The sequence below is a fragment of the Trachurus japonicus genome, chromosome 6 (genome assembly GCF_045865225.1).
Source record: "Trachurus japonicus isolate A0001 chromosome 6, Traja_1.0".
Lineage (NCBI taxonomy): Eukaryota > Metazoa > Chordata > Actinopteri > Carangiformes > Carangidae > Trachurus > Trachurus japonicus.
The window spans coordinates 30239244-30261930 of NC_140912.1; the positions used below are offsets into that span (position 1 = coordinate 30239244).

Sequence of the window (22687 nt, forward strand, 5' to 3'; positions counted from 1 at the left end):
CATTCAAATTTGCCCATGCCAGCCTTGGCTGATTTGAAAGACTTCCTTAGATATTGCCACATCAGATTTTGCTGTTTTGTTTTCTAACCACACAGTCAGGAGGAAAAAATTAATTAAATTTAAAAACTCTTTAAGATGGAAACTAGTCCCGTCTTAACAACTGATACTCTCTCAAGCATGTTTTTTTCAGAGAAAGGGGGGATATAATCTGAGGGGGGAATTGAATCTAAAACATCTGTATGCTTGCACAACTTCGTGTTTGGAGTGTGTATTTAAAAAAACAACAACAAAGGATACACAAGTTGGCTAAACAAGTACTAAGGTACTAAGTGGAGAAGGGATAGGATAAAATAAGCTAATGCTTCTTCCTACTCCTTTTCAAACATGCAAAACGTATCAACCAAAGTGCTTCAAATGTGCTAGGTATCACTCACATGTTTTAAATCAGTGTTTTTCAACCTTTTTTGAGCCAAGGCACACTTTGTTCATTAAAAAAATCCCGCGGCACACCACTAACCAAAAATGTTAGAAAATGACACAGTGCAGCCTAATACAGTAAATATAATACAAATGTTGTCTCTTACAGTGTAGTTAGTTTGTTCTGACTCAGTAATGGTCACTGTGCAGGCTTCTGCCACTACACTCATTGACATAAACAGAGTCCCATTTTATTAGCCAACTCTGCCAGACAGTCACTATTGCAGACACAGATGCTCAACAAAGCCTTTTTTTTCTCCTTTTTTTTTAAGCTATCAATCAACTCATGGGAGCTTGTCAACACGTGCACACTTCCACTCGTGCCTTCAGCCATAATTCACAGCAAACATGAGAGGACTTAAACTTATGTGGTGCACTCCCTGTGATAGAAAGTCAGAACAAACTCTGAGTGCAACCTGCAACACGTGCTTCACTCTGCCTGGTCGCACATCTCGCGCTCTGGAGCGCAGTGCGCGCAGCTGCAGCGCTTCAGATCGATCCAGGTCTATTTTTCACGCGAGCCGCGAGCGCCGTCAAGCTGGGTAGACCAGATCGGACCAGACAGGAACTCGGGCACAGAAAAGGCGAGAGAATCCGGTCAATTTTCAAAATAAAATAATTAAATGATGATTCATTAAGTTGTTGCTCGTCCGTCTATACATATTTGACCGTTGCGTCTGCACACGAGACACATACACATGTTTGAAATGACGTGTGTGTGTGGAAAACCGAGTGAATACGAATAAGGATGGTGCCCCTAAAATAAAAAGGAGGGGCTCTCAGCTGGCTCCCCCGTCACTCACCTGCAGCTGCACAGACGAGCAGAGGAGCTCTCCGCTGGCGTGGATGAGCCGCAGCACAGCGGGAGCAGCACGCGCGTGTGTTTTATAAAAATAAAAAACAAACAAAATGAGACTGGCCGGTCGGCACGAGCCTAGTCACAGACACTCGATGGAGTGCTGAATCTCACTCGTTAACGGTTATAATCGCCTATGAGCGTCGGTTATCGGTCTGAAAAAAAAATTCAAAATGTGCATTGCTAGTTTGGATCAATTAAGTTAAATTTGGTAATTTTCCACGGCACACCTGGCGTAAGCTCACGGCACACTAGTGTGCCGCGGCACAGTGGTTGAAAATCACTGTTTTAAATAAAGCCTTCATTCATTCATTCATTCATTCATTCATTCATTCATTCATTCATTCATTCATTATATGACTTAGTTTTAGTTTAGTTTAGTGTGTTTATTTCAGTCTTTGTAAAAACAAATACAATTGACAAATATAAAAGTATAGATACAAAGCAAAACGTAACAAAAACATAACAAAACATATGGAGGATCCTGAGCTTGCCCTTATTTGGACAAGACCCAAAGAGCTAAACAAACACGTTATGGTAAACATACATCCAAATCCAATCAGGGAGGTCTAACACCATCTCTAACTCCTTTCCTCCAGGAGGAAATCAGGTTGAGATACGTCATCTGCCTCAGCAAAGAACAAAGAGAACAAACTATGTCCTTACACTGTAATATATATGAGAAAGGACTATGTAAAGAGGGTATGGCTTTAAATCCCACACGTATGTCACACACTTTTTGAATTAGTAGCTTTGTATTAAGTTTCGCTTTCACCACGCGCTTTTTTTTAAGATGTTAGTTTAGGCGGCAGCTCTTTGTTGTTAAGGCAGGAAACCCTGTACTGCTGTGAGATAAGCTGACTGGTACTTTGAAACAGGACTTGTTATTTTCATGTGAATGAATTTCTGCTTTAAAAAAGTGGTTCCTCTTCCACCACCGGTGTCGTGACAAATCTTTTGGCTTTTTCTTACGCTCATTTACACTCATTGTTTTCTGTCGCGAGGCAAGCTGCTCAGTGAAAACCTGTTTGCGTTACACAATGGTTTTAAAGCCACGACCTACATCTCCTCAATAACTTAAACTTTCAATTTAAAGCTACAGCTTGTATATATACCCCGAGGTCTAGTTTCTATGCAAAACAGATTTTCTCAGTATACAGATCTGTTGAATGGGTACTGTACTGTACATGTACATTCACTCTTTTGTTTCCCTCTCCCTCAGCTCATGTTGACTCATTTATGCTACCAGCAAAAACAATTAACAAAAACAATATTTACCTGAAGTTGAGATTGATGCCAGTGGTGCAAGACTCGACACACGAAGAAAAGGAGTTGGACTCGTATGTGTACTCCTCTGTTTCTGTCAGGCAGTTAGAGCCTTCCCCTCTGGGTTTTCTATCGCTTATGCACAGACATACTCAGGTGTTACTTATGTCTTGCCTGCTTCCTCTCAGTGAATACCAGGAAGCAGTGGGCCATCCTAAGCAGACCACACCTTAGGGTGTGGCTTCAGTTCACTGACAAAAGGTCAGCCTGCTCGCTCTCTCTGGTGGCTGAGCAGCTGACTGCTGCTATGGCCTACAACCTGCTGTAGTTTGGTGTTTGGTCGCTCATATACATATACACATGCACACACACCACCACCCACACACACACACACACACACACACTACATTTGATGCAACACACACACACTCATTATGTTCCTTTTGGGTTATTTAGTTAAATAAACACTGAAACATCCTCAGAGCTCTGTTGTTTCAACCTGAGAGCCAGGGTTGTAACACTGGCTTGAAGTAAATAATCAGATTCAGAGCCAAGTCTTCAGGTAAAAAAAACCTGCAAAGGCTTGTATTGACACGATAACCAACAAACAAATGAATCTGTCTGTTTTCCCTAGAAAATAGGTCCGTCAACACTGTGTTCCCTGGTAAACTAATTTATTGGCACATCAGATTTATCAATTCCGTGCTTCCTTACCACAATAAAGTGAATTTTCCAATTTTCCATTTTCTCAAAGTTTCTGTCTGCCTCAGAATAATACACAATCTCATACAATCTTTCTAACAAATATCCATTATGATCCATTCTGGGTCACATTAGAAGTCAACTTGAAGACAAAGGAAAAATGTTTAGGGTGTTTTTACTGTTCTCAAAAGTAAAATTGGTGAAGCGCCAAGTTGCACAGCTTGAGGAGGCGCCCCATGTGTGGAGGCTACAGTCCTCGCTGCAGGCGGCACCGGCTGTTGATGTCTAAAGAAAGGTCTCGTTGAAAAACATTGTATCGTTTTGAAATTTCCAACTTAGTCTGGAATTTCATAGACCTATACCAACTGTAGCTTTAAGACCAAAAACTGTATTTCACAGACCCAGAAATATTCTCACTTTGGAATTACAAAAGTGAAATGCTTGGAAAAAACAAAACATAAAGAGATCATGAAAAGTGATGAGATAATATTGTGAGCAAAAAGTGGAAGAAGCAGGAGGAGGATGGCCATACAAACAGGCAGAAATAAAAACTTTTTCCCCCAGCAAATTGGGTTCCAAACAGGACATTTTATTGAAGAATGTATTGAATATAAAACTAGGACCTTCCACCTGAGGTCTCCCTTTTATCAGTTTGTATGATTTTATTAATAGACAGATTTTAGTGTGTGAAACAGTCCCGTTGCATCAAACACTAAATCATCCACAGACTCAATAATCAAAGCTGGAAGCCAAACATGACACAGGAGGTTGAAATTTTGTAAAGATAACCTGATGTCTTTTGTTGTCACCACTAGGTGGAGCCATTTTCAGTTTAATATAATGGAGTTACAGCAAACTCCAGAGCTGGTGTTCAGAGATTTATATGGCTCATTTATCTAGAGAGCATATTTATACTGGTGGATGCTATAAAATACAGCTGCACTGCCTTGATATCACTGTGTTTTCAGTTGTGACTGGCTCCAAATTTGCCTGATGTTACCAGCTGCTGAAACATTCATACAAAATAAGCACCTACAATTCAGCATTTGTAAAACATGACTGCTGCGTTGACCTTTCTTTGCTGTTGTTGTTTGACAAATTACAGGCCAGGTTGAAAACTTTATAAATGTGGTTCTTCTCAGCTCTCCAAAATGCTGAATATTTGTGAAGACTTTTATTGCTCCTCCAACTGTGCCACCACGATCTGCAGTTTGTCCACCAGCGCTGTGAAGCAGAAAGAATAGCATTGTTATTTTAGATGGTTTGTGATGCACTTAACACTTAATGGTTTTACAGTTTATGTTGATTTTGGTGCATGGTATGGTGGCATGATGACAGTGACTGGTTCACCTCCAGCAGATGGTCTGTGGAAGGGGTCGAAGGCCCGGCACTCGTTGATCACCTGTTCCAGTGGCTTGGGACAGTCAGGAATTGATTCCTTCCATTCCTTGTTGCACACTTTTTTCTGGATTTGCTCAACTGACATGTCTGGAAAAACAGCAACGCATACAAGTGGAGTATTTGATAATTGAAGTGTACTTAAATGTCCTTAAAACATCAGCACTCATGTAATGCCTGTCGTCCAATCGAATTACAGCATTATTGGTGCATTTAACATTAGCTCGGGTTGGATTTTGATGATTGTTGAACAGATACTTACTTTCAAAAGGTATCTTACGGGTGGCAATTTCCCACAGGACGATACCAAAGCTGAAAGAGACATTTAGGTTTTAGAGGTTTTAGAAGAACATCTCAACCAAAACTGATCTATCAGCAACAACTTGTTAGCATGTTTTGAAAGTTTAGAAACAATATTCTAAGATTTTAATGTGTTCTTTCCCAGTGGCCTAATTGACCTCTTAGCATTTATAGCCCTGTTGTGCAGCTGTGTAGATAAACCTCTGGATGGATGTCTGACCTGTAGATCTCACACTCTTTGGTGTATTCATAGTTGATGTCGTTGAGTTTCTGAGGAGATTCGTAGCACGAGGACCTGCTCTCCTCAATTTTTGACCTTCTCAGCGACGTTTCAGTTTTCGCCAGCTCAAAACCTCCCAGCTGCAAATTAAAAAAATAATACATAAAACATCATACATTGTCCCCAATCCCTTAAATACCATTACATACAATACAATACAATTGGTGGGAGGCAAACCCAGCAAGCATTGACTTTAGTACCTTGACTGTGAAGTCCTTCGCCACCAGGAACTTACTGCTGGTGATGGATCCATGAACCCTACTCTTTACTTCAGTGTTATGCAGTCTGCGAGAAAACAGAGAGTCATCAGCAAATTTCCTTGTAAACTTTCGTCATAAAAAGTAACTCTGCCCCCTAGTGGCAAAAGGATCAAATCACAATTTACACTGATGACACCTTACAGATATGTTTTCAGTCCTTTTGGCTCATTTTCTGCAAAACATCCTAAGTCACCAATTTTTTTTCGTTATCGCTTCAATATATAGTTTCTGTGTTAATTGATTGATGGTGCCACAAAAATGAAAAGATTGTTTTGTTATCGTTTCAGCCAAAATGGTCAATAGACTAACTGTATTTCGAAAAATTATTTTCCCACTTGAAAGAGAAAAAAAGGCCAACAAGAGCTTCACTTTCTCCACGTAAATTCATAGGACATTTAAATTTGACATATCGGCAGGGCCGGCCCCTGGCATAAACACTCTATGCGGTTGTTTAGGGCCTCAGCCGTCAGGTGGGGCCACATGATCAGAAAGGTACCGGGGTTCAGTTCAAGTCATTTTAACACAGAGGTTGGCGCGCGCGTTTACGCGACAGTCTTGATATGTTTTTGTTTATATTTCGGTCATTTTACGCCGTAGAAACGCGGTTTAACTGCTCCTGTGACCGAGAGACGGCTCTCCTCTTTCAAATACACCCGCCCTCGATGACCTATGTTATTCACAGCCAGGGTTTGAGAGCCAATAACAGAGCATGGTGCCCGCATCGTCCCCTCTCACTGTGCGTAATTGGTTGAATCCGTTGTCCGTCAACTTGAGCATACGTGATTGGTTGAATCGCCTGTCAGTCAACTTCGGCCAACCAATTGGCACTCTGGGATCACTAAGGTCCTTCCTATCACAGTTTTAGCTCCATGGTTTACCTACAGCGGCTGGCATGGAGAGAGACGGCAGAGGAGACCGAACCTGTCAATTAAAACAACGGTGAAGCTTCAAACCCGCAGAATCGTTAGGAGAGAGAGAGAATCAGTGATGACGGTGCTTCAGACGCTGAAAGTTTTGACTCATCTGATGAGCAGGATTATTTAAAAAATATATATAGGCTATATGAGAAAGTTCAGACTTAAACTCAGCTCCAGCTCTGTATACAGACCTGAGCTCTTACACTTTTTTTTTTTTTTTTACCTTTCACATAGCACAGACACAGTGACAACACACATTATATGAACAATGTAATTGTGTGTTTTCCATTTATTTAGTAAATATTTTTGTTTGAAGAGGAAAAAAAGCTAATTTCTCATTTAAAAAATCTGATGAAGCTTTGAAGTCAATATTCAACTTCTTTTATCTCACATTTAAGACATTTGGTGAAAATAGAATGCCAGAATGACAACATTTATGCTCAAAAGGCGATTTTACTACATTTCATTTTAAACTTGTTTTCTACACTTATCTATTACTGTATTCATATCCTATTTCAAGCACCAAAAGAGTTTGTTCTCATGACTGAAGGAGTGTTTTCACAAGGGATTTGAAATATTTCAGAAAATTTGGCCTAAATTATTTCTTTATACAGTGTTCTAGGACAAATTGGCCTCAGTGTACTTAGAGCGGAAGATTAGACTTAAAACACTTGAGTATTGTTACATCTGTCTATCAAACATGTCTGTTTGAGTGTGTGTATGTGATTTGGTGTTTGCGCTTAGAGTGGGCCACAAAAAAAATCTTGTTTAGGGCCACCAAAATGCTAGGGCCGGCCCTGCATATCGGTAGTAAATATAGAGTCTGTAGACTGACCGGTAGAGTCCTTGTGCCGCGTCCAGACACATTCGAGCTTTCTTAGCCCAGGACAGGTCAGTCTTGGAGTCCAGCACCTCTCGGAGACTTCCCCTCTCACAGAACTCAGTGACGATGAGGAACTGAGGGTTGGGTCCTATTTGTGCATTCATGAAGACACACTGCATTATGGTTTTAAAGGTGTTTTAAGCGGCTGATATTCTGTGATTGACATTGTCACTGCTCACCGTCTCTATCCCGGACACAGATGCCATACATCCGTAAGATATAGGGCGACTCAAACTGCTTCATGGTGATGACCTCCCTCTTGAAAAAAGCACGTATCTGGCTAAATATGGAGAAAACATTTAGGCAACTACATGAGCTTATACACACAAAACATAATGCCATTTGTAAGTGCTAAACTGCTTTAAAAAATCTGGATTTTATAATCCAGTATTCATTAAAATGTAAACTTCATTGTATTGATAATCGTTCAGCAGTGTGGCACAGACCTCGGGGTGCGGTTCACAGGTTGCATGTATCTCTTGATGGCGACTTGGAACCCACGATACATTCCTTTGTAGACCTCCGAGGTCACTGTTGAATGGTTCAATGGTTTTCCGTCGTACTTCAGATCATCCAGTTTGATCATTTGGATGCCGTCACTGTTGTCCTGGGGCTTACTCACTGAGAAAATACACAAATCATTGTGCAGGATTTTAGAGTTACTTTAGAAGCTACCGTTTCTGGTACTCGCTGTAATAACAACACCAATGCTTGTGTTTCAGTGTACTCACACTTTTCTATGAGCTTTTCCACTTCGCTTTTGATTTCTTCCAGTTTCTGTGGCTGCTCCCTCATGTTCTTCTCGATCACTGAGGAATAGACACAAACACAACCAATAACAATGTGATTGGTCCATTATGCAGAATATTTGGGTGATTCCAGTTATCATCCTTTACTGTTTAACACTCTGCTCAGGCAGCCCATCTCCAGAAATGTCATTGTCTAATCTAAATTCTTATGTTGTGGTGAGGTTTTTACATGAACCCTTGTTGGGTTTCTTACCACACCTGCATTCAAACAGTATAGTATAGTCCCTCTGTAATGTGTGTGAAGCTCAAGACAAAATCAGTTTCTCTCACAGTCCTTCAGCGCCTTGTCGTCCTTCCTTCTGGCCGCCTCATCATCTTTCTCTTTGGAGACTTCCTTATACACCATGCATATCCCAGTCCCTTGCTCCAGCTGCATAGCTACAGCCAGCTGCTGGAAGCCATCACTGATCCGTTCAATCAGAATCTTTAAATCCTCTTTGCGCTTGAAGGCTCTTGTGACACGCTTAAACCAGTTTTCCGTTGTGCACTTTTTGATGAGTTCCCGTCCCGCCATCAAGATGTCGATCACTTCCTTGAGGATCCGTTCTACATCTTCTGAGACACGGACCGTGTCCCTCTTTCTGATGGAAGCCACCAGCGTCTCCAGGGATTTCACCCGATGCAAAACACGTTGGCAGGTCTCCTTGTTGTCCTTCACTGTCTCATAGAGCTTATAGATCTCTGAGGCAACAGACTGGATGATCTCCACGTAATCCATGATCTCCTGAAACGATAGAGGGGAAATCCACTTTTAGCAATGAAATGACACACACTCAGCTTTATCAGGTCGAACCCTGCTATTCTCATGAATTATTATACTGCCTGTAGTGTTTAAATGATGCTCAGTTGGTACCAAGTTACAAGAAAATGTCCCCAAACCATAACACCACCACCAACCTGAACCATTGATACAGACAGGAAGGATTCACGCTTTCATGTTGTCTACACCAAATTCTGACCTGACCACCTGAGCATTGAGGCAGAAATCAAGACTCATCTGACCAGACAACATTTTTCCTTCTTTCATGGTCCAGTGTGGGTGAAGGTTTTGTTGCTGTCACCCATCAGCCTCAATGTTGTGGTTCTTCTCCAAACCTCGGTTGTAACCAGTGGTTTGATTTGTCTTTCTAAAGCTTCGTACACACCGACACACCGACTTTTATTTGTGGTGTGGTAAAAGTCGATGGAATGACGCAATCTCTCTCAATCTCACTCTGTGACTCCAGGAGGCAACTAGCTTGTTACGCAAGTTTGATATATTCAACTCCAGCAACAAGTCCGCCTGTGGACAGACAATCGGTGTTGAACAGAGCATTAAACTGGGCACTGGTGAGCCTCAGGTAGCACTGGAGACGGCCATCATCCAGACGCAGTCCCTGGAGACGGCGATGAAACTCTGCAAGCTACATACGCCTACGTAGGTAAGTATGTTCTGCACCCCCCACCTGTCACTCCTCAACCAAGGACGATAAACTATGAGACCAAGTGACCATGCAACATTGTCACTTTACACAGCTTAAAAGCGCCAATCAAGTCTGAGCAGAGGACCAAGGTGACACCACAGGGAGGGGAGGTTCATAAGCCAAACCCTAGCCTAGATGATATTAAATAGTACGCTTCACTTCCTCCTATTCAAACCTGGATCTGTCCTGTCTGCTTGAATTACATCCGTCTCACAGTAAGTAGTCATTTCCTCTCCATATTTTATTACTCCAAACCTCTGTCAGAACCTGTCCGTCAGGCCAACAAATAATAAATGGTTATAACTGAAAATCCCAGTATACCAGTTAAGTAAAATACTCGTCATGCCATGTTCAAAGCCACTTAAATCACCTTTCTTCGTCTTTCTGATGCTCAGTTTGAACTTCAGCAGATCATCTCGAGAGCGTGCCTATGTTCCCACAGCCCTATGTTCCCTCAGCCCTATGTTCCCTCTGGACTCTCTCTACCTATCTGGACTCTATCTATCTGGCCTGTCTAGCCTCTATCTGGTCTTTTTACTAAACTTAACCAACTCCTTTCTTCATTGCCTAAACCCAACCAATGGTGGGACCAAAGGGCTGAGGGAACATAGGGCCTAATTTTCAGTAACAACAAAAGTTAGAAATGAGGGAACATAGGCATGACCCCATCTCGACAACATAGTCTAAATGCACTGAACAGTGATTGGCCTGTTAGGCGATTATGTTGATGAGCAGATGAACAGTTGAACCCGATACAGATAACATCTGTATAACTGATAACTTTAATCAACCACACTTAAAATAAAATATTCTGATATGGTTGTAATAGCTTCACTGATAATGATAATCTCTGGGTGTGACTGAGCAGACAGCTACAGCAGTGAAGTCTGGAGTTGGTAAAAACACGTCACACAGACCTTGGAATTTTTATAATTTAATTTGTGAACTGAGCTGCTGTTTGTGTGAAGTTATGTGCAGAGACATGTGAGAGTTGACTCAGAATCAGAGTCTAGTCTTCATGTAAACAAACCACAAAGGTTTGTACTGTCAGGATAACCCACCAAGGGAGAGATCTGGCTGTTTCCCGGGAAAACAGGTCTGTCCACACACACAGGTTTTACAGTGTCTTGGTGTTCCCTGGTAAACTTATTCAAATTTGCCAGAAACTGCCTTGATTGATGTGAAAGACTTCTTTTACATATTGCCACATCAGATTTTGCAGATTTGCACTTTCTAACTACACAGTGACGAACATAAAGAACATTTCAGAGCTTTTTAAAGCTGTATTTTGTAACTTTTAGACTCTGTCCAGGGGGGAATTACTGTAGGTTGAGCTACATTAGCTGCCTCAGCAAAGAACAGAGAAAACAAACTAGGTCCTTATACTTTAATATATATGAGAAAAGATATGAGTTTAACTCCCACATGTATTTCACATATGTTTTAAATTCGTAGTATGAGGCTTTCCTTGAGCTTTCTGAAGCTGTGTGCATTTCTACAACTACCCAGGACCTTTAAAACTATAGTTTCAACAGCTTTTCAGGATAAGTTAAGAACATTATTATATATAACACAGTCCTCTTGTGACCTGTTACAAAAAAAAAGAAGCAGAATCTTGTTCAGGCTCTCTCTCATGTCCACAAATCAGTTTCGTCCTATTCAGTGTTTTTTCTCTAAATGAGGAAGTTTTTCTTTTTGCCTTACCATTAATTAGATAAGTTAGAAAGCATTCGACTACAGTGGCACCAGTTCCCTACAAGGCAACTGTTTACTTTCAGTTGAAGTGCATGTTGCTGATAACACTCCTGATAATACCGCTCTAAGATAAACTGACTGTAACTTTAAAAGCAGGACTCGTTATTTTCCTATGTATGAATTCACGCTTTGAATAAAAACCTCAGCTCCTCTTCCACCACTGGTGTCGTGACAAATCTTTTGGCCGTTTCCTACAATGGTTTACAGTCTATGCATGAGTCAAGCTGCTCAGTGAAAAACCATGACCTACATCTTTCCATTTCCCGTTTCCACTTAAAGCTACAAAACGTACCCTGAGGTGTAGTTTGTCTGTAAATCTGGTCTCATACAGTGTACAGATCTGTTCACTCTTGTCGCGCTTCTCCATGAATTCATGTTCATGTGACCGGCTCAACTCACTCAACTCCACCCAAGACCTAAAGATGAAGGAATCATGCTGGAAACTATGAGCGGTGATGACACACACATACACACACACACACACACACACACACACACTCAATCACAGACTCAACAAGCAGACGACACACAAAGAGCTACCAGCAGAGAACAAAAATTATATTTACCTTTTAAGTTAAGTTGGATGTCTGTACTGCAAGACTCGACTCTGTGAACCACTCCACACTCTGCTGCTCGAGAACTTCCTGTTTCTGTTAGGCAGTTTACAGCCCTCCCCCCTGTTTTTTTTTTCTTTCGTGTCTGCTCGGACACACATTCTTACGTCTTCCTTGAAGTGTAAGGGGGGAGGAAGAGCATTCTTGATCCATGACTGCTTAAAGCCCCATATATAGTATTGTAGTGTATTATCCACCTTCATTTTCTTACTTTAATAACTTCAAGTATTGTATGTTCTTCTTTGTATGTATGTAGGCCTTTTTTGGACAGATGCTCTACTTCATGGGTTCCATAATTTGCTTAGAAGTCATCCGACCTAATGGGATATGCATGGTTCAATATGACTGAAGATGTTTGTATTAAAGCTCCATAGTCTAAAGGTAGATGTCCATGTGTAGTGTGATCATAAAGCACACAGCCTGTATTCAGACACTGAGCCTTAAAACCAGCCGTCAGGACTTCGTGTGACTTTGTGATGTTACAACAGAGCAGTCAACCCAAAGCCAATATCATTGTCCTGTCTAAATAATCCATGAAATACATTTGTTTGTATATAAACTACACTCACTCTACAGTATATGTCTCATATTTGCAGAGAAACAAGAAAGAGAACAAAGTCTACTTCATCTCATCTGGAGAAACTCGCACGTAACCTCAGAGAGTTATGTCATCGTGTATCGAAGTGTAGTTGAATGAACACTGTTAATAAACCTGTGGTGGTGAAGGAGTATATGTCACCTTTGTCCTCTGTTCTAAGTCTGAGCAGAGGACAAAGGTACATAGCTTCATAAGCCATATATACCCTAGCCTAGGTGATATTAAATAGTACACTTCGCTCCCTCCTATTCAAACCTGGATCAGTCCCGTCTGCTTGAATTGTGTCCACATCACAGTAAGTAGTCACTTCCTCTCCATATTTTACTGAACTCCAAACTTCTGTCAGAAACTTTCCCTAACCCTAACAGAAGCTCGGAACTGCTCTTTAATCAATCTGCTAAATCCAGGATTTTTGAATTGATACAGTTTTTGATATCACGGGATTTAAGAATCCAATAATGTCATACTGACTGATTTGACAGGCATTTGTTGTAATTTCAAAGGTGTTGCATATTTATTAATTAAAAACAACATTATTTCTCACGAGATCAGAGTCAAAGAAGCACAACGTCAGGTTTATGATTGATTAGTCCATGCCTTCTTATCTCAGCTCAACCATTTGTGTTCACTGCTTGTAATTAAAGGGACAACGAGGAGTTTCTCCATCGGCAGAACAAAAAATTCTGCGACAATAAAAAAGTCCCATATTAATGTGGATGAATCTACGTTACCCACACTTGTTAATGGGCCCATTTTCAATAAATATATTGTTTTGTCTCTATCGTTATTTTGTTATTATTAGTGGTGGTGGAAATGCTGGGTGAGCCGACCACCGTTTCCTTACTTTGGGTTTTGCGGACGCTGCCCGGCGGGTCATGAGAATAACGCCGCCGAATCGCCGTTTATGGTCGGAACTACGACGGTATCTGATCGTCTTCGAACCTCTGACTTTAATTCTTGATGAATGAAAACATTCTTGGCAAGATGTTTGTCTTGCGCCGGTCTAAGAATTTCACCGTGTGCGTGGAGGCTCATGGTAAATGTAGTATGAAAACATTTCGCTTTCCAAAACTCCTCGTTGTCCCTTTTAATGAGAATGATATCAGTTGCTGTTCTTACGTGATTGGTATTGGTCCATTTTGTTCTGATTTAACGGGCTTCCTGTCTTGCCAGCTGATCATGGAGGTCATAAAAGTCTTCCAGGCCACCTCCAGAGTGTTTGAAAAGATGAAGAACAATGATGAGCAATGTCCTCACGTTCTGCAGAGGATGAAAGCCCTGGGAAAACTGCTGGCTTTCATCCAACATCAGAGGCACGACCAACTCTCTGACGACCTGAAGGAAAGTTTGAAGGAACTGGAGACGGTCATGCTGTCAGCTGCTGAGGTGATCAAGAAATTCAGGGGGTCATTCAAGATTAATCAGGCCTTTAAAGCCGGCGACTACAAAGTAGAGTTCGAGACCCTGAACAAAAGCCTCACAGACACGTTCGTGACTCTGTCCTCGGCTCTGCACATCTACCAGGAGACGAAGCTGGAGGAGCAGGAGAAGAAGCTGGAGGTGCAGGAGGTGGAGCTGGCGAGGCAGGAGAGGAGGATGGCTGCACAGGAGGAGAAACTAGCAGATCAGGAGGATGTGCTGCTGAGAGTGGAGGGTAAAATAGCCTATGAGAGCAGAGCGTACTATTGTGTCCTGCTGTGAAGAAGAACTCAAGATCAAAAGTAAAGACATACTGTAATATATTTGTATTTTTGTTTTATTTCTTCACTCATAGAGCAACATATTGGGTATTATTAATAAATGGTAAACATATCAAATGAGCACATGGATGTTCCTGCAACCTATTAACCCTATATCTGCCAGTCTAGACAACTAGACAACATAAAACTTTTTTAACAAACACAAATCCACATGGTTTTTACTTAAAATGATTTTGACCTCTTAAATACCTTTAAAATGTTTTTAACCTTTTTAAACTAAACCTTTTTAAAATTATTTAAATTCTATGTCAGGAAGTTAAAGCAGAAGTAAGCGATCCGGTCGTTTTGGCTAATGCTGCGTTCCAGGCAGGCTTTTGAAACCGTAAATTACAGCTTCAAGTCACAACTTACGACTTTGTAGCGTTCCAGGCAACCCACTCGTGTTTTTCCGACCTGTTTTACCTGTGAAAGTCACTATAACGGCCACTCGTAACTTCTGACCCGTGAACTCGTACCAGATCGAACTGGTACCACTTCACGGTCGGAAAAATACGAGTTACGGGTTGCCTTGAACGCACCATAACAGTCCTCGTCCCTACGTCACCACATTCACGGCGTCCCTTGGCTGCACACACAGCCCTGCATGCCGTTCTCTCTCCTCATTGGATAAAAACTGTAGGATACGAGAAAAGTTTTCTCCTCGGCTCAGAGCAGAGCAGAGTGACTGACAGACCCGTGTTTCAGTCCAAACACTCTATGTAAGTGATTGCTGTCGGAAGATATAACTATTTAAGACTTATATTAACACAAATATATCACTTACTTCTGCTTTAAGGGTATTGGACTTAAATGCAGACGATTTAATCGAAACTCACAAAATCACACAGGGCATAGACACAGCAAACAACACAGACGATAGGGAGACGCTGAGGTTAAATACTGTGGTGGCAAAAAATGTTGTTCCTTCAATAAAGTATTTAAAAAAGGATTGACTGAACACGTCAGCTGTCTTTCTTGAGTTTTAATAAAAGGCATTCATGAATGGAGTCACACAAACACAACCGAACAGGAGTACAGTCAGTGAGTGAGTGCCCTGAAGATGTTCTCAGAGCGCTATCTTTATAGTTCCCAAAACACATTGAACAGCAGACAAAATATATGGCACTCTGACAGTTCTGCCCGGCTTCACCGCCAGGACACAACACGCCTTGTAAATTCACACAGAGCACAGGTCAGAAGAGCTTCTCTGGCTTCTGACCTTTAACCTGTCCCGAGTGGACTCTGTCTCTGTGTCTGGTGTATCTCATACAGATATCATCAAAGGGATTGTTTTTTAATGTAAGCATCTCTGAGCATCTGTAAAAGCATGTTATAAATAAGATGTATTATTGTTATTATTATATATTGTATTATTGTTATTATATACAGTAGTTATTTGTTTGTATCAGAATCAGATTTATTTGCCAAGTATGTACACACATACAAGGAATTTAACTCCGGTTTATGCACTCACTTGTACACAAATAAGAAAGACAGCAACAAGAACTGAGCAATGACATAATACAACAGAGTACAAGTAAAAACATAGATAAGTAAAGTGGCAGGTGGATTAAGGTGGTCAGTCGGTAGTGCAAATAAACAAGGTGGTCAGTCGGTAGTGCAAATAAACAATGAGGTAGTAGTGCAATGGGATAAATAATACATACTGGATGAATATATATATTTCTATATGTTATTTACAGCAGGGTTGTATTGCAATATCTATGGCAGTGACAGTGGGACATGAAAAATTATTTAGTGATGAGTAAGTGGGTTGATATGATATAGATGGTTATTGACAATGTATGACACAAACAGGTGTTCCAGGTGTTCAGTAGAGTGACGGCCTGTGGGAAGAAACTGTTCTTGTGTCTTGTTGTGTTGGCGTACAGTGCTCTATAGCGCCTACCAGAGGGGAGAAGTGTGAACAGGTTGTGTCCGGGGTGTGATGGGTCAATCTACACTCCCTGTACGTGTCATATTTGCAGAGAAACAAGAAAGTGAACAAAGTTTCCTTCATCTCATCTGGAGAAAATGACACATGATCTCACAGAGTTACTCTACATAATCATGTATTGAAGTGTAGTTGAATGAACCCCCATTAATAAACCAATAAAGATAACTGTATTTTGATCAATACCCTTGAGATTATCTAAGGAGCTATTAGCCTTCAGAGTCCCTGTAGGTCTGCAGAGACTTATAGAAACCTGCAGAGGCCCACAAGCAAAGACTAACATACCATACAGATAGATAAACTACATGGTAACCAGTGGAGAAGGAGTTATGTCACCTCTGCGTCAGATCAGAGGACAAAGGTAAATAGATTTATAAGCCATACCTTATAGCCTAGATAATATTAAATAGTACACTTCACTTCCTCCCACTCAAACAGATCAGTCCTGTCTGCTGGAATTGTATCCACCTCACAGTAAGTAGTATTTTCCTCTCCATATTTTACTCATTCTTTTTCTTTCTGTCAGAAACTTTCCCTAAATTACCCTAACCCTAACAGAAGCTCTGAACTGCTCTTTAATTAATCTGCTAAATCCAGGATTTTTGAACTGATACAGTTTTTGATATCTTGGGATTTAAGAAGCCAATAATGTCATACTGACTGATTTGACAGGCATTTGTTGTAATTTCAAAGGTGTTGCATATTTATTAATTAAAAACAACATCATTTCTCACGAGATCAGAGTCAAAGAAGCACAACATCAGGTTTATGATTGATTAGTCCATGCCTTCTTATCTCAGCTCAACCCATTTGTGTTCACTGCTTGTAATTAAAGGGACAACGAGGAGTTTCTCCATCGGCAGAACAAAAAGTTCTGCGACAATAAAAAAGTCTCATTAATGTGGATGAATATACGTTACCCACACTTGTTAATAGGCCCATTTCCGATAAATATATCGTTTTGTCTCTATCGTTATTTTGTTATTATTATTAGTGGTGGAAATGCTGGGCGAGCCGACCACCGTTTCCTTACTTTCGGTTTCGCGGACGCTGCCCGGTTTCAACCCTAACAGAAGCTCTGAACTGTTCTTTAATAAATCTGCTAAATCCAGGATTTTTGAACTGATATAGTTTTTGATATTTTGGGATTTAAGAATCCAATAATGTCATAGTGACGACTGACTAAACTCTAGTAGCTTCCTTCCTACCTCAGGCATTTGCTGTAATTTCAGAGGTGTTGCATATTTATTAATTAAAAACAACATTATACCTCAAGAGATCAGAGTCAAGGAAACACAACTTCAGGTTTATGATTGATCTTATCTCGGCCCAACCCCATCTTAATGAGAATGATATCAATTGCCTGATGGGTGTTGGTTGATCCATTTTGTTCTTATTTAACAGACTTCCTTTCTTGCCAGCTGATCATGGAGGTCGTCAGAGCCTTCCAGGCCACCTACGGCGTGTTTGACAGGATGAAGACCAACAAGGAGCAATATGCTCACGTTCTGCAGAGGTTGGAGGCCCTGGAAGAATTGTGGGCTTTCATCCAACTTCAGAGGCAGGAAGAAGTCTCTGACAAGGTGAAGGAAAGTTGGGAGAATCTGGAGGCTATCATGACGTCAGCTTTTGGCGTGATGGATAGATTTAGGAAGTCATTAACTAATTTTAATCAGGCCTTTAAAGCCGGCGACTACAATCTAGAGTTCGAGAACCTGAACAAAAGCCTCACAGAAACGTTTGTGAATCTGTCCGCGGCTCTGCACGTCTACCAAGAGAGGAAGCTGGAGGAGCAGGAGAAGAAGCTGAAGGTGAAGCTGGAGGAGCAGGAGAAGAAGCTGGAGATGAAGCTGCAGGGGCAGGAGAAGAAGATGGATGAGCAGGAGAGGAAACTGAAGGAGCAGGAGAAGAAGATGGAGGGGCAGGAGAAGAAGCTGGAGGAGCAGGAGAAGAAGCTGGAGGAGCAGGAGAAGGAGCTGAAGGTGAAGCTGGAGGTGAAGCTGGAGGAACAGGAGAAGGAGCTGGAGATGAAGCTGCAGGGGCAGGAGAAGAAGATGGAGGAGCAGGAGAAGAAGCTGGAGGAGCAGGAGAAGGAGCTGAAGGTGAAGCTGGAGGTGAAGCTGAAGGTGCAAGAGAAGAAGCTGGAGGTGAAGCTGGAGGAGCAGGAGAAGAAGCTGAAGCTGCAAGAGAAGAAGCTGGAGGAGCAGAAGAAGCAGGAGATGAAGCTGAAGGAGCAGGAGAAGAAGCTGGAGGAGCAGGAGCTGGAGCTGGCAAGGCAGGAGAGGAGGATTGCTGCACAGGAGGAGAAACTAGCAGATCAGGAGGATGTGCTGCTGAGAGTGGAGGCTAAAATGGCCTATGAGAGCAAATCGTACTACTGTGTCCTGCTGTGAAGAAGAAAAGTAAAGATATTCTTGTATTTTTGTTTATTTCTTAATTCATAGAGCAACATATTGAAATCAACTGCATCTTAAAATAAAGCCAAATAATAATATGGTAAACATATCAAATAACAGAATAAATTCCACTTGATCACTGTGCAAATGCATGTATAAACAGTAACGAGTGGGCTATTAATTCTCTTGTACTGGTTTGTCCTAAACCGAGTAGTATCCCACACCTGTCAGGTTCAAACTCGCTTCAATGCGGATGTAAATCACCGTCTCAATGAACAAATCACATGCTGCTTCTTATTGTGCTTTTTCATTAAATGTAAAGTCTCCTACCTGATCTTATTGTATTTCACAGTTTTATTTAGTCATATTTGCTTTTATTGTTTCAAAATGTGACTTCATTGTTCTGGTATTCATTCATTTCCTTGCCTTTGTAAATCAAGTTGCCTCGTGTCTGAATGATACTGTGGAAATAAACATGCCTTGTCTTGCATAAATAAAAACTGAACATGACAATAAAGAAACAAAGCAGAAAATAAAAATATATTGACATTAAATATGTTCTGACTCTTTCATCAGTTAAATAAATTCAGAATATCTGAGAAGAAAATCATGCAACAATTGAATATAATAAACCTGAACAAACAGGTTTCCACCTTCTTATCCGGTGCTAAAATGGCGCCCCCCTGTGACAACAGTCGTACTCTACAATAATAAACATGAGGCAAATCTTATGCAATGATCATGATCTGTTTGGGTTTTGTGCACAAAAACAATGCAGATATGATCCGGCAAAGATTGTTTTTCCTTAAGATTAAACACAATTTGTTATCATGGTTACAATAATAAAAACATGTTCAAGCCTGTGGAGAAGTCATGGATAAACAGAAAGAACACAAAATCAGGGATTTAACACTAATATTGAACACCTTTTCTTCCTGTCATCCCTCCTGCAGCCACAAGATGTCACCAAACATATTGTGTGCACCACTGTGGGGGCAGAGTCTCGGGAGAAACTAAAGTGGGGTGATGGGAGGAGTCAAGTCCGCATGTTGTTCACTCCTGATCTGCACACATCACAGGAAAACAAATGAATGTTCAGAGTCTATTTCTTGTATTAACGCAAAAACCCATATGTATTCTGTGGTGAAAAAGCCATGGGGGCCGCAGATGATGTGACGAGTGCCACCCGAGTCACGGGGGCTGCGGTGGGGGAGATGGTTATGGCTCTGATCAGGGGCCTGGTGGTCACCGGGTTGTACACTGAGTTGTACACCTGCATGAGCGACACGATCTGACGCACAGGGGACATGATGTACTGCACAGGTCTGGGAGCTGGAGATTGATACATTGGCATGGAGACGGGCATACGGGCCGGAGGGTTAGACATAGGCATGGTGAGGGCAAAAGGGGCTGTAGGCATGGTGGGAAACGTCGGAGTTGGAGGCATGGTGGGAAACGTTGGAGTTGGAGGCATGGTGGGAAACATTGGAGTTGGAGGCATGGTGGGAAACGTTGGAGTTGGAGGCATGGTGGGAGATGTCGGAGTTGGAGGCACGGTGGGAGACGTCGGAGTTGGAGACGTGGGTGAATACATCGGATTTATGGGTGGCGGTGGAGACGTCTCCGTAGAAGACATGCGTAGATACATTGGGGCTGTATTTGTGGTTGGAGACATCAGGGCTGTTGAGTCAGTAAAACTCTGCTCCTCTTCTGATCTTGCGACGCTTTCGTAGACTTTGTGCAGAATGGCCCCGTGCTTGATCTGCAGGGCTCCCGACAGGACCTGGAAATTGTCGGAGAGCTTCTCGTTCAACTCTTTGAACTTCTCCTTGTGGCTGCCGGACTTCAGGAATGCCTTGAAAGTCTTTGTCTGGGAGAACTTCTCCATCATCTCCTTGGCAGAAATCAGGGTAATGTTGAGTTCCTTCAGAGCTTCGTCCACAGTGGGAGAGATTTTGCTCTTCCTGTTTTTGATGGTTAGTTTAGTTTAGTTTAGTTTTATTATGGATCCCCATTAGTCCTCACCTTGGTGTGGCAAGGTGAAGAGGGCCCGGGCGGGGATTGAACCCACACCTCCCGGGTAAGAGTCATGCACGCTTGCCAGTCACCCAAAGGGACATCCCCTTGGCCAAGTAGCCAGGGCACATGATCAATTGGAGGCATAGTGACAGGAACCTCAACTGTCAAATCGGTAAGGACTATTCTTCCTGGGGTCCAGGAAGAATAGTCTAACCCCCCTTCCCGGGGTTAGAAGCAGACCCTCCAGACTTTTGACCCTCTGGGCGACTCTCTGGCAGCACTGCTTGTTGGCCTTCATGTTCTCAACCATCCCGTAGATATTCTGGCACAGAGACAAGACTAGTTCCACTTGATCCATGATGAACTGTGGAGACAGACGAAGGATGTCGTTACAATTACCAATATGGACTAATATAACAAAGCATCTCATCGCAGTTGAGATCATTCAAGCTTCTGATAATGAAGCCTCCAGAGCACCAGGCATGTCCAACTTGGAGGAGAACTTGGGACAGACCCAGAACACAAGGGATTATATGTCTTATCCACCCTGGGAACACCTTGGGATCTGACCAAACAGAGGCAGAAGAAAATGGATGGATGGATGGATGTCATATCAATATCCCAAAACACCTGAAACTCACATCTATGGTGGCCCTGAGAGCTCAACACACTGAAACTATAGGAGGACGAGACCTGAACTTCAAAATAAAACAGGAACTAAAGACAGAACAAGACAAAAAGGGAGCACACAGGAAGACAGAACACTAACTACAAAATAAAACAGGAAACCAAGACACAGACCATGACACTCTACACTATTTATAGCTTCATTCATTTTCATAAATCTGTTTTAACAGGGTTACACAGTATAGAGCTCCATACAGTATAAAGGTAGATGTCCATGTGTAGTGTGATTATAAAGCACACAGCCTGTATTCAGAAACTGAGCCTTAAAACCAGCCGTCAGGACTTCCTGTCACTTTGTGATGTCACAACAAAGCAGTCACCCAAAGCCCCGCCCCCTCACCATCTGGACCCACCATCCAACAACTTTAAGGATTTGGTTTCTCTGAGTGTTTTATTCTGAAATCTGCTGTATTTTTATTAGATCATTCAGAAAACAGTCAGCCAATCAGAAGAGAGGCTCAGAACCTCCTCTCTTCTGATTGGCTGACACCAACCTGTTGTTACCAGACCTCCAGAGAGAAACGGAGAGAGGAGATGGAAAACTAGAATTGGCCTGGAATATGGAAACAGCAAATACTTTAGATTACATAGTGCAACTTCATTCATAATTGTTCCTAATTTGGTACAAGTTATGTCAACTAACTTACCAAAATGAGTTGTAAAAGAACAAATGTGTGTTTCATTGATATAATTTTAATATAATTTTCTTGTGTAAATAATCCATGTATTTGAATATAATTCAAAATCCAACTCCTCACTTACAAACCTCCACCACCCCCCACAGACTTCCATAGCTTCAAAACACTCACACAAACACCTTCTAAACTGGCTTTTAATGTGTAATTAAATATGTCTAATTTCTGTTCTTTTCATTTCATCCTATTTCTTTTTTGATATTTTACACGTTTCTGTATTTTAATTGTGTTGTTTTTTAATGTAAGCGTCTTTGAGCATAAAAGTGCGTTATAAATAAGATGTATTATTGTTATTATATATTTGTTTGTATACAATCTACGCTCACTGTATGTCTCATATTACAACGTTTCCTTCATCTCAAATGAGAAAACAACACATGACCTCACAGAGATACATAATCATGTATTGAAGTGTAGTTGAATGAACACCATTAATAAACCAATAAAGATAACTGTATTTTGATCAATACCCTTGAGATTATCTAAGGAGCTATTAGCCTTCAGAGTCCCTGTAGGTCTGCAGAGACTTATAGAAACCTGCAGAGGCCCACAACCAAAGACTTAAATAAACCATACAGATAGATAAACTACACTGGAAACAGTGGAGAAGGAGTATACG

At 41.5% G+C, this 22687-nt stretch overlaps 3 protein-coding genes across 3 annotated transcripts; 2 read left to right on the forward strand and 1 right to left on the reverse strand.

Annotated features, from left to right (window-relative positions):
• Positions 1–3974: 3974 nt before the first annotated feature.
• Positions 3975–12045, reverse strand: LOC146986402 (mixed lineage kinase domain-like protein). Its single transcript, XM_085780178.1, has 11 exons — positions 11933–12045; positions 8419–8872; positions 8071–8148; positions 7786–7960; positions 7519–7619; positions 7292–7427; positions 5480–5564; positions 5220–5359; positions 4962–5011; positions 4652–4789; positions 3975–4525 (listed from the first exon to the last, which is right to left on the reverse strand). The coding sequence occupies exons 2-11, from the start codon at positions 8864–8866 to the stop codon at positions 4476–4478; spliced, it is 1401 nt and encodes a 466-aa protein (XP_085636304.1). The 5' UTR covers positions 8867–8872; positions 11933–12045; the 3' UTR covers positions 3975–4475.
• Positions 12046–12842: 797 nt separating this feature from the next.
• Positions 12843–14333, forward strand: LOC146986403 (uncharacterized). Its single transcript, XM_085780626.1, has 2 exons — positions 12843–12873; positions 13752–14333. The coding sequence occupies exon 2, from the start codon at positions 13758–13760 to the stop codon at positions 14277–14279; it is 522 nt and encodes a 173-aa protein (XP_085636752.1). The 5' UTR covers positions 12843–12873; positions 13752–13757; the 3' UTR covers positions 14280–14333.
• Positions 14334–17680: 3347 nt separating this feature from the next.
• On the forward strand, positions 17681–19758 carry LOC146986404 (uncharacterized). Its single transcript, XM_085780471.1, has 3 exons — positions 17681–18082; positions 18158–18265; positions 19621–19758. The coding sequence occupies exons 1-3, from the start codon at positions 17699–17701 to the stop codon at positions 19756–19758; spliced, it is 630 nt and encodes a 209-aa protein (XP_085636597.1). The 5' UTR covers positions 17681–17698.
• Positions 19759–22687: the final 2929 nt, after the last annotated feature.

Bases quoted from the DNA above. Each gene is read 5' to 3' on its own strand.
- LOC146986402 (XM_085780178.1), bottom strand. From the start codon at position 8,866: ATGGATTACGTGGAGATCATCCAGTCTGTTGCCTCAGAGATCTATAAG. The intron at 8,149-8,418 runs GTGAGAGAAACT...TCTATTCCTCAG, and splicing joins CGACAAGGCGCTGAAGGACT to TGATCGAGAAGAACATGAGG. The intron at 7,961-8,070 runs GTGAGTACACTG...GTATTTTCTCAG, and splicing joins GGAAAAGCTCATAGAAAAGT to TGAGTAAGCCCCAGGACAAC.
- LOC146986403 (XM_085780626.1), top strand. From the start codon at position 13,758: ATGGAGGTCATAAAAGTCTTCCAGGCCACCTCCAGAGTGTTTGAAAAG.
- LOC146986404 (XM_085780471.1), top strand. From the start codon at position 17,699: ATGGAGGTCGTCAGAGCCTTCCAGGCCACCTACGGCGTGTTTGACAGG. The intron at 18,083-18,157 runs GTGAAGCTGGAG...GATGAGCAGGAG, and splicing joins AGCAGGAGAAGAAGCTGAAG to AGGAAACTGAAGGAGCAGGA. The intron at 18,266-19,620 runs GTGAAGCTGGAG...TCCCTCCTGCAG, and splicing joins AGCTGAAGGTGAAGCTGGAG to CCACAAGATGTCACCAAACA.